We start from the raw sequence: 12,314 nt of genomic DNA, 5'->3' as shown, positions 1-12,314 counted from the left end.
AGGTTAATTTTGGTTTAAATATTTATTTTCTGTCAGACATTGAACATGACAAATATACTGTAGAACAGCATCACCAGCTGGAGGACCTATTCTACTAAAACTCACAGAGGTCCAGGTACTAAAATGTCCTCCCAGCAAAGGTCCGAGCCGCATACCTAAAATCAGTATCACCATTAACTGAACATTTTACTTTGTTTACGATTAAAGAACGATTATTTTTCTTTTTCTTTTTTTTTTGTGGTTTGTTTTTTGCCCTCATAGTTCACTGACACAGTTTCATGTGACCATGGTGTGTTGGAGTGTAATAAACATATGATTTACTGTTATTTATTAAACTTTCCAGCATTATATAAAAATGAAAAGCCCCATAAACATATTGTGCTGATAACAGACCAACCTCTCCTGACTGCAGGACTCTGACTCTGGCTATTAATCATTTCACTCAGGAATAAAAACATTTGAGTAGAAATGGTGTTCACAGGTACAGCTGGACATACATCCACACATCTGTACGGACAACCCCAAAACATCATGCCTCCGGGCTTTACGGCCGGCACGGACGGGACCGAACTGTGACTCTAGTTTTATTCTGACATTTGTAATCTTGTCTCACCCCAGCAGTGAGAATATCATCGTCTCTCACAGCTCAGCTTGTGGAATTCATATCTTCACACTTATTCCTCACACACACACACACACACACACACACACACACACACACACACACACACACACACACACACACACACACACACACACACACACAGAGTGTATTGTATACACAGACAGATGGCAGCAGCCTCCTCCCTAATCCTCCCTGCCTGCTACCTCCTCCTCTCTTTCGTGGTCTCCTCTGATCCACCAGATCTGACCTTGCAGGCTCCATGCGAACTAAAGAAATAGATAAAGAAAACGCCACACTGATTATTTTTCCCTCACGCAGTCCTATCTCTCTGACCTTGTATTGTTGCAACCCTGGCAGGTCACGCTCCGAGCTTTCTGGTGCTTTTCACACTGATGCTGCGGAGAGAAACAGCCCACGGGCCAAATCTGGCTCCTGAAAGGGCGTCAGGTGGCCCCCCAATCTTTTTCTCAATCACAGTAAAAATAAAGTCATTCACACTGGGAACTGTGTTTGTACTTTTAGTCTCCATTAGGTGCCAGAGTGCATAAAACAAAATCAATCCACCACAACACCAGACAGAGGTCTTAGACCCTCATGTCCTAAAATCATTAAAATGTCAAGAATCCTAGAAACATCATAAAATACTAAAAGAGTCCTAAAATCCAAAAAAGAATTAAAAAATCCAGGAAACATCCAATATCCTAGTTAGGTACCAAAATCCGAGAAATGTCCTAAAATCAGAGAAATGTCCTAAAATCAGAGAAATATCCTAAAATCAGAGAAATGTCCTAAAATCTTAGAAATATCCTAAAATCTGAGAAAGGATCCAAAATCCTGGAAACATTCAATATCCTACTTAAGTACCAAAATCCCATAAATATCCTAAAATCCAAAAAAATGTCCTAAAATCCTAAAAACTTGCCAAAACCCAAACTGTTTATAAAATCCAAGAAATGTTGTGAAATCAGAGAAACGTCCTTACAAGCCTCAAATCATTCAAAATCCTAAAAATGTCCTAAAATCCTGGAAACATGTTTGCACGTGGCTGCCGGCCTCCCGTCGTTTCCCAACACAAACTGAAGTAGATGTTATTGAGACGAGAGCGGCGATGACAGAGACGTAACCTCGACGATGAGGCGTGCAGCCTCAATTAGTAAGCGAGAGATGAAAACAGGCAGGAGTAATGAGATGAAGAGCAACACGTGGGAAGACAAAGCAAAGGACGGTGAGGAGATCAAACACTCGGTGAGAGCGCAGAGAGGAGGGAAGCCGCAGGAGGAAGACAAAAGGAAGACACGAGGAAAGACGGAGAGCGTGCAGAATTTCGGCAGGACACATTCAGCCTGATGGTTAGTTAGGAGGAGATGAGGCAGCAAAGCTTTTAATTGGCCGAGCACCACTGGGCTCAGCGGGGACGCCGAGCACCAGCGAAATAACCTCACTTCAAAATGACAGTGCTTTCTGCACACACACACACACACACACACACACACACACACACACACACACACTCAGCTACACGCGCTCTGATGAATAAACTTGCATTACAAAAACCTCACTAATTTGAAGTTGAGCAACAAAAACAACAGAGAAGAGAAAAGAGAATCCGTAAACGGCTGCAGGCGGAGTGTGTGTGCGACACCGTTCACGCGGGAGCAGAGATTTAATGCCGGGAACTCGAAAAGTTAGAAACTGTCCGTGAGACGATAGAGAGACTCGACTCAGCTGGCTTTTCTTAGGGGCCACTTTTGTGCAATGACAGAAAAGCAGGGGCCCCATACATGTTTCTAGGATTTTAGGACATTTCTACGATTTCAGTAAATTTCTAGATTCAAGGATGTGTCTGGGATTTCAGAATGCTTCTATGATTTTAGGACAATTCTAGGATTTTAGAAAGTTTCTAAAATTTTAGGACATTTTTCAGATATTAGGGTCTTTCTATAATTTTAGGACATTTTGAGGATTGAAGGATGTTTCTGGGAATTTAGGATGCTCCTCCCATTTTAGGACGTTTCTAGGATTTTGGGACACTTTTACAATTTTATTTATAAGATTTTAGGATGTTTCTGGAATTTTACAACATTTCTAGTATTTTTAAGACATTTCCATGATTTTAGACATTTTTAGGATTTTTGGACGTTTATAGGATTTCAGGATGTTATTCCCATTTTTTAGGACGTAGGAGACCTCATGTCTGCAGTCTCACTTCCTGTAAAGGCAACATCTAGTGGATTTTTTTTTGCAACAATCCTAAACTGAATGATGGAGATCACATGATCATATAGTCAAGATCAGCTTGAATGAAGGTCAACACGTTTTTCATGAATATAAAGTGAATCAAAATGTGCTCCACAAACGTTTGAGCAGAAAATGTTAAGAGTTAAATATGAATATTAGAAATTTGGGTAGATGATGTAGACGAGCTGAATGACAGCAGGCTCCATCACGACCTCCGTCACGCCGCAGCTGAGTTTGCTCAGCTGTGAGGTTTTTATTCGGATGCCATCTTTTTCCACGGGGACTATTTCCACTGACAGGCCGCGGCGCTCAGCTGTGGCTTAAGACTCGCACACACTGGCGGTAAACAGGCAGCGATGAGCACGGATGAGCTCGCTCATAACTCTGTTTACCGATGTCCCACATCGATTTCCTGCAGGATGGATGGGAACGCGGGCCGGAAGAGGAACTGCAGTGTATAGAGAGAGTCGGAGCAGAGCCGGATCAATGGGGGGGCTGATCCCGGACTGCACATAGGTATTCAATACCTGATGAAACGCCTCAGACCGACAAAAACTGTTGCAATAAAAAGCATCGACTGTCTGCAACATCAAGGTCTCCCCTATGATCACAGGACTGATCAGCCGAACCTCGTCACTGCAAAAAATGTCCGTAAAATTAACGGCAAAGTGCCTTAAAATCGTGACCTCATAAAAATGTAACAGAAGAAAAAATAAACAGAAAAAAGAAAAAAATATGACTGTGAACAGCGCTCTGTTTACAGTCATATTTTGTAAAGTGCTGAATCAAACAAAACTGTTAATTTTAGAGTAAGAATATGTTTGAAAAATGATATTTCTTTGAAGAATTTACAGATTGATATAGTTTTTTTTTACATACTGTAATACAAAAATAGTGCAATTCTGTCAAAATATTTTTTTTCAGGTATTGTATTACATTTTGCAAATTAATATGTAATGCATTACAGATTAATATGTAACCTAGAAATGGATTTTAAAATGGATTTTAAAACATTTAAGTTTTCCTTCAAACTTGAAATTTCGTATAAACGTTCACTAAAAAAATAAATAACAAAATGTTTTGGGTATATGGTTTATGGTAATATTAGGACATGACAAAAATGACAAAAAAATATTTGACACGCTTTTTTTACCTGCAGTTTTTTTTTGTTCTGTTCATGATCTCTTTGTTTTGCTTTTATAATTTGTTGTTTATTTCTGTGTTGTCATTTTATCATCTGGATCATGTGATGGCTTCCTATGGTGCATATATTTTTAAAGTCCTGATGAAAACCTTCAGTAGTGGAAACACGTTGGCTATAATAAAGGCTTTTCAATACAATTCCTCCTCATTTTCACGTTTTTGGAGTGCCCGGTCCCCGATTTCCACGAGAACCCGACACAAGTAGTTGACCTTCGTTGAGCCGACAGAGCAAACAGTCATCTCGCTCTTTTTCTGTGATTCATATAATGTTTCAGAAGGAGGCACTTGACATGTAGAGTCAGAGTGGTGGGCAGAGGGATGCAGATTACTCCACAGAGAGTCTGCAGAGTGTGTGTGTGTGTGTGTGTGTGTGTGTGTGTGTGTGTGCGTGCGTGCGTGCGTGCGTGCGTGCGTGTGTGTGTGTGTGTGTGTGAGAGAGCCTGGGGGAGTGTTGAGTGTGAGGGGAGGGGGGGGGGATAACAACCCTGCAAATTACAACCTTCTTCAATTTTCCACATCAAGGCCTTTCTGCAGAGAGAAAGTTGCAGAATTGGAGAGAAGCTCTGAAAATCACAAATTGACCCGACTCACGAGCGCCCTTGAGAGTGAACTAATGCGAGGAGAAAAACAAACAAAGCTCTCTGTATCTTCACAGTTTGCTTTCTCTGGGCCACAAATGATTAAATTAACTTTATTGGTGCTGCTGTGTTTCTGCGCACTCTACTGTACAATTCTGAAAAATAATAAATGATTAAAATTTCTGATTAGGACTGATGTTGGTTAAAAAATTAACTGGAAAATAATGTATAATACATATATATATGTATAATATATATTCTTCATATCACACATAAGGAAATCAATATTAAAATAAATATTGTACATTTAGATTTTTATTAACTTATTTCTGTATTTATTTATTTATTCATGTATTGATCTATGCATATATTTATTTAAACATGTTTTTCTTTATTTATTCATGCATTAATTTACGTATTTCTATAGTGATTTCTTTAAATATTCCTGTTTTTAAAACTTTTTTTATTTACATAATTATTTATTTCTGTATTTCTTAATTCATTTATCTATTTGTGCACATATTTATTTATTTAGGTCATTATTCTGAAAAGTGCATTTTGTAGTGTTGTAATATTAAAGGGGGCCCTAAAGGGTTAATGTCAGACGGCGGCGGAGGAGCAGAGGGAGAGTCATTAGTCGAGTCTGTGCGACAGGAAGCATCAGCGTCATTAGCAGTCATTACTTCGCCAACAGCGGGTCACGTCGCCACCACAAGCCGCCGCTCTCCATCATACACACGTACAGTATGATGAGTGACTCAGGATGGACGCCACGCCCACATCCTGCTGCTGCGTGTGTGTGTGACGGCTGAAGCAGCAGTGTGTGCGTGTGTGTGTGTGTGTGTGTGTGTGTGTGTGATCTGGACGCAGACCGTACATACAATTACTCATTTTGCTTCCTTCAACTCTGCTCGCCTCAGATGAGACTGTCTTCCCGCCGCCCGGCGCTCTGAGCTGGAGCAAGGCTTATAGCGCTAAACAAATTGACAATTATCACGCCAATCTTCGCCTCATTGGCTTCCAGCAGAGTTTCCAATAGACTTTAAAATGCTGCTGATTATTTTCAAAGCGTCGGGGTTTAACCGTTCGCTGTGTATTCAGAAAGAGGCATTATCCATCAAAAAGCAAGCAAATTAAAATTTATTGCACTGTTGCAATTACGATCCATACTGTTTGGAGGCAGCTGCTCGAAGACATTATTAGACTCTGAGGCCATTTCTCATAACTCTCTCTGTTAAAATCAATTTCTGCCTGGATTTGATATTTATGGCTGTCTGCTTTCATTAGATTCATTTACTATAATTCAGTCATCATCAAGGATACAAAACTCTCTGGTTTCCTAATAAATGAGTTAAAAAAAGGAAAATCAACAACAAAAAAAGGAGGTTAGGTGAATACCCGTGCATGAACCCTCGGGATGGAAACAAATACATACACATTGTTTGGATATGAACAGAAAGTTTGACCTGAAACTGAATTTTCGCAGTATTGTGCTCTCCTCCCCTGACTTGTCACATGAAATATTGGCCCTACACATTTCTGCAAAACACAGATTTGTTACATTTGCATGTTATTTCTTCAATAAACCATTTCATTAGGTTGGCAAATATCTTGGCTTAAAACATCTAGTTTTGGAGGCACAATCTCAGCAAGAAACACAGTGACATTTTGATTTTTCTTAAAAGAAAAAAGCTTTTTGTGGCACTGTCTGCGCAGGAAACAAAATAAATTCTCGGTAAGACAACATCTGCTTTTTGTGGCGCAGTTCCAGCAGGAAACAAAGCGATGTCTCGGTAAAAAACAAATGTTTTTCATGACACTATTCCTGCTGGAAATCACTGAAGTCTCTGTTAAAAAAAAGACTTTCTTTTGTGGCACTATTAGGCAGGAAATTCAGTGATGTCCTGCTAAAAATAAACAACTTTTCATATGGTGGCTGAAAACTCTGTGATGTCAAAAAAACAACAAAAAAACAAAAAATGCTGGTGGCACTAATCTTATAGGAAACACAGCAATGTCTTGATAAAAAAACAACTTCTTTTCATTGCACTATCCTGACTAGAAAACAGTGACAGGTCACTAAAAATCGACCACATCTCAAGATTGCTGGAGACACAGCAACGATTTACTAAAAAACGTTTGTCATTTGTTGGTGTTGAACGGTGGTCTGCAGCTCGGCAGGTGTCTCTCCAAGGTGTCGAGGCATCCCCTCCACCTCCTTAAGTCAGCAGTGTGACTCTTTAGAAACGTTGATATAATTCGTATGAAACATGCAAATGTAACATCCGTAGTTTGCAGAAACATTCAATTTTCTCCTGGCAACTGGGCTGCACCAGATTTACAGAATTTACTCTGAACGTAGCATCACTTCACCTCAGAGTCACCTGTCAGTCAGATCTAAACGCACACATCATGCACACGCTGCTACGTTTACTACTGCATCTTTAATATCCACGAACGTCCATAAAGCCATTTAAAATTCAAGCCACCCTGTAACTTCACATCATGCCTCGTTTGTCCGTTTCCTCTGCGTGACAGTAATCCAGGTCACATGACGCAGATGTGACAGAACATAAACAAACCGGCTAAAAACAGACCTGTGGATAGTTTTCATTGAGGCGTTCTGTGTGTGGGTTTTCTTTAATAAATTATCAGCAGATGAATTGTGCGGCTCGAGGCTCAACTGATGTTGCAGGTTATTTTTACTTTGTGGTACTCGTGAGACTCTGTGTTTTCATCGACACTTCAAACGACTTATTTTCTCCTCCTGTTTTCTTCGGTTCTTAAAAGAAATTCGAGGAGTATAATTCAGTGTACTTCTGTTTTGTAGTGTAACATCCTGCTCTAATTCTATTATTGATTTCCTCAGAAAATAAACTACAGCACAGAAGATCTCAGATTTAAGATTAGTGTCACCAATTCAGCATCCAACCAAATGTCTCCCCTTCTGTTCCTGAGTGATGACGTTAAGTAACGGACAAAACGTCAGAACTTCCTCATTTTATTCTGTTAGATTTTTGTGTGAAATTTGACCGCATAAATTCTCGAGTTTGGGCCAAAAACATGTTTTATCAGCTCATTGTTGAGTCCAAGTGAGCATTTGCATCAAATTTGAGGAAACTCACCTGCAAATGTAATAACAGCCCACAGACATAATAAAAAACTGCAGCATTTAAGGTAATAATCCCACAAACCTATTAAATTTCCCACAAACGTCATAGCAGCTGCCTGCTACAAATGTAATACAACATTTCCTGCAAATGTCCACAAACGACATCTATGGACATAGTATAGAAAACTTTTCTGTGCGTCACACATTTTTCTTTGGACATCATATAAATGTCTTTTCTGGACATTTAAAGGAAATTTCATATCATGGTTATAAAATGCAAATGTTATCATATTTTTGGGAAATTTATTACATTTGTGGGATTATTACAATAACAGCTGCAGATTTGTTTCAGCATTGTGGTTTATTACGTCACAACTCCCTCAAGGTGTTCTTGAAATATCATAATCACAAGAATGAGATGAATGCAAGGTCACTGTGACCTTGACCGTGGACCACCAATATTTAATCCGTTCATTGTTGATTCCATTTGAACATTTGCGCCAAATTTTAAGGAAACTTCCCGGAAGAGTTTTTGAGATATCACATTCAGTAAAGACAAGGTCACAGTGACCTTGACTTTTGACCTGTGACAACCAAAATCTAACCAGTTCATCCTTGCGTGCAAGTGGACATTTGTACTAAATCTTGAAAGTTTCCCTCAACGCGTTTTTGAGATATCACGTTCATACAAATGGGCTGAACGGATGGACGACCCAACAACACAGTGCCTCCGGCCCGGGTGATCGCCAGCGCAGAGGCATAAAAACAAACAGCAGCTTCATGTTACACACTTAACACACACATCACAGACACTAAACCTAACACTCAGTAACTTACACAGGTTGTGTGTGTGAGCCCTCTCTGGTGATGACGCCCTCTTTGTCCATCAGCATCTGTCTGAACGTGCTCACTTTCTGTCGAATCTCTTCTTCTGTGTACCTGAGGTTGGACACAAAACACAACAGTTAGCAGAGGAACACACAGAGACACAAAAAAGGGGTAAGGGTTTGTTTGGGGGCAGGGTATACAGTTTGGGGTCCTCTGAAAGAAAATTTGAGTATTTAATACTTAATTTCATGCATTTTAATGATTTTTTAGGCACCAATATGTTCCTTTCGTGCATCAATATATGGTGGAAATGTCTTTAATTTTGCCAATAAACTTAATAAATAAAAACAAAATAATTAATATTAATGTTCATATTAACAATAATCTCTATTTTTATGGCACCTTACATGCATAAAATGCAGCTTAAAGTGCTTTGCATGGGGGTGCTAAAAATGAAAACCAAACAACATGTAGAAATATATAATTATAGATAAAAAATTTCAAAAAAATAAAATATAAATAAAAATAATAATAAACTACACTAATCGATAAATAAATAAATTGAAACTACAACTCTGGAAATGGTTTGCAAATAGCCCAGAGGAGAAAAACAAATAAAATAAATATAAATATAGTGCAGTAGTGAGTAGTGCAAGACTTAAGTGCAGTGTCAGGAGTACGGTATGGTGTAACTCACTGATTGAAAATAAAAAATAGACCTAAAAATAATTAAAAAGAGAAATTATAGGACTTCCTTTCGATAAAAATATGTCTTCAAAAGTGACTTAAAAGAGGATACTGATGTAGCACCCGGACTTCCTCAGGCAGGTCAATACAAAAACAAAATAAAATAAACATAATAAAATAAAAGCCCTCTGCCACTTTTTTGGGAGAGAAAAATGCTCATGCTCTAAATATTGATCGGAGTCGTGTTCCCTGCTTTGCCATGCTCACACACACACTCCTCAGTCGTCTGCAGGTTTGACTCCTGGTGTGAGCAGACAGAGATGAAAGTGAATGACGAACACGCTGCACACTGGAGCAGCAGCAGCTTTAATAACAGCGTTGAATGCAGCATGCGTGCAGGCGAAGCTACCTGTCATCTGTCACAACTGCCAAACGTCCGTGTCGGAGCCATGTCCTCCCGCGCTATCACACAGAGCCCAACAAATGGCAGAGCGTCCTCCGACTGGCTAACTAACCGAAAATGACACGCAGCCCCAATGATGTACAGCCTGATGACTCACTGTCAACCTCCGCTGACCCCGGCGGGTTCCCGGTTCAGGCCCGGGCTGCACGTCATGTTTTATTCTGTGAGCAAAGTGCTGAGTGGAGAGTAACTGTGAGAGGAGCTGACAGAGAAAATCCTGCAGACGGCCGCAGCACGACTTTGCCACACTGGAGGTTTCTGTCTCTATTTTCTTACTCAAAATGTTTGTTGTGAGAACGACAGCACAGCATCAAAAACAATAAATTATACTTGTTATACTGTGATATTCAACTTACAGCCGTCAGCCAAATCTGGCCCCTGATAGTGTGCCGGGTGGCCCCCTAAACAGTTTTATAATTTACAATAAATTAAAGTGATTCACACTGAGAAATATTTTTGTCCTTTGGGTATACATAAGGTGTCAGAGAGTCTGTCTGTCTGAAATGTCTTAAAGTCAGACAAATGTCCTAAAATTCTTGAGACGTCCTGAAATCCGAGAAATGTCTTACAATCCTGAAAATGTCCTAAACCTCTGAGAAATGTCCTGAAATCTGAGAAACATCCTAAAATCCAGGAAAGTTCTAAAGTCCAGAACGACCTCAACTCCTAGAAATGTCCTTTTGTTTGGGGAAACGCTGAAGTGTTTTCTAAAATGTTGCTGTGTTTTGACCCTCGAGGTCACCATGAAAAAATACCACACCTACGATGCAGTAGCTAATGGATGAATTAAACTAAAATATTCCACAGCAGAGTCCGTCTCTGACCACAGACCTGCCTCTGTGAGACTGTATTCACTGACAGCGATAACTCGGCCAGCCTGAACGTGCAGGACAGCGACAGCGAAGCAGCGTCTGTCCTGTGCCATCCTGCAGATTCTCATCAGGGAGTAACGTCTGAGGACTTGACAGCGCGTGGCCTCTTTAATACACCGAGCCGCATTCACACCATCTCCACATTGTGCTCTGGCTCGGCAGTAATGGGATGTAATGAGCTACAGAGGAACATGAGGGGAGAGAGGAGTTCGGAGGAGGGACGGGGGAGAATTAATAGAGCCGTCAGAGTGTAGCCAGCAGCCAGACGTGGACTGACTGGAAGCCTCGGCCATTAATAACACACTGCAGTGTTCGTATAAAGTACAACAGCAGCAGAAGAAGTGAGGGCTGCCTGGGATGCAGCAGCATGTTCACACTGAGGTCCACTAATTATCCACAATTAAACTTGAGTGACGGCATCTGAAATGTGAGCTCTGACTGCAACAACCAAAGTATGAGAACTGTCTCAGACTTGGTGCTGAAACAGTTTCTCTTGGTCTTTCTTAAAGGAGCAGTTCAATAATTAACGCAGCTGACCAGCACCAGAGCAGCGTCGCTCACGCCGGCAGCGTGGCCCCTCTAACCTGTTAGCACGGGCACCGAACGAAGTCCTAGCTAAGACCCTGATGTCCTAAAATGCTAGGAACATCCTAACGTCCAAGAGAAACGTCCAAGAAGCCGAGAAACATCCTAAAATCCAATAAATGTCCTAAAATCCTAGAAAAATCCAAACATCCTAGAAACATCAGAGAAATGTCCTAAAATCCCCAAACATCCTAATTTCCAATAAATGTCCTAAAGTCCCAGAAATGTCCTGAAGTCCTGGAAACACACAGGGGTTGCTGTGACTGGCCCTTGGTCTCTGTCCTTGTAATTTTTCAAAATCTACTTAATCTACTAAATCCTGTAATTTGCTGAATATTTCTTTCCAAGTTGCTTGTTGCTTTTAAAAACATGTTTTCAAGAAGAAATCAAACTAAGTTGCTCACAGTAGTGATACAGATCCTGGCTTCAAAGGGTTAAAAGTGTTTTTGTGCCGTGATTAAAGAGAAAGACGTGAAACAGATGAAAGTGAACGTTCCTGATGTGGAGGGACGCTCTGCTCCTGAAGGTAAGCGTGGCCTGGAATACGAAGCACTCCCACATTAGGTGAAGACTCACGGGGAGCGTTTTGGCAGAGACCTGGGTACTTCCTACTTGGCCAGTTGCCCTTTTTAACATAATTGGCAGCGTTCACAATCAGGAAGATGGGAGGCAGCGGGCTGGCTCGCTGGGTGCCTGTGGAGAAGCAGGGAGGCGGTGAAGAGCCTCGCTGCCGGCTAAAAAGACCGATGCCTGTGTGCGTGTTGGGAGTCGGCGCTGCCCCCGGGCCAACCGTGGGAGTTAGCTGTGACAAGAAGCACAGTGCTGGGAAAATGGGCCTCCGAAAATGTGAGAAACAAAGGGCAAAATAAAAGCAGAAACATCTCATGGGGGGAAAATAGTCTTTTTTAAAGCTTTGAAATTTGTTTGTGTGTAGTTTTGTTTGAGCAGGAGGTAGGGCTGGGCGATAAAACGATAACGATATCAATCGCGAAATAACTTTTCCTCGATTGAAATATGAGACGTAGTCGATAGAATATCGAAAGAACTCATTCCAGCCATGTTTTGACAGAAAACACAAACAGCCAATGATAAGATAAGAATAGCGCAGCGGAGAACCAAATGC

General features: G+C 40.7%; 1 protein-coding gene across 3 annotated transcripts in view; it reads right to left on the bottom strand.

Annotated features, from left to right (window-relative positions):
• Positions 1–12,314, bottom strand: part of srrm3 (serine/arginine repetitive matrix 3) — a 113,827-nt gene that overhangs the window by 36,195 nt on the left and 65,318 nt on the right. For all 3 annotated transcript variants that reach the window (XM_088088149.1, XM_088088147.1, XM_088088148.1), the window contains exon 3: positions 8,594–8,695. In XM_088088149.1, the coding sequence (XP_087944275.1) occupies positions 8,594–8,695 (102 nt within the window). The remainder of the gene's footprint in view (positions 1–8,593; positions 8,696–12,314) is intronic.

This window comes from Plectropomus leopardus, chromosome 15, assembly GCF_026936395.1.
Source record: "Plectropomus leopardus strain MGB_pleo_1.0 chromosome 15, ASM2693639v1, whole genome shotgun sequence".
In the NCBI taxonomy this organism is placed as follows: Eukaryota; Metazoa; Chordata; class Actinopteri; order Perciformes; family Serranidae; genus Plectropomus; species Plectropomus leopardus.
Note: the sequence above shows the minus strand (reverse complement) of the source record. Positions and strands in the feature narration are given on the sequence as shown.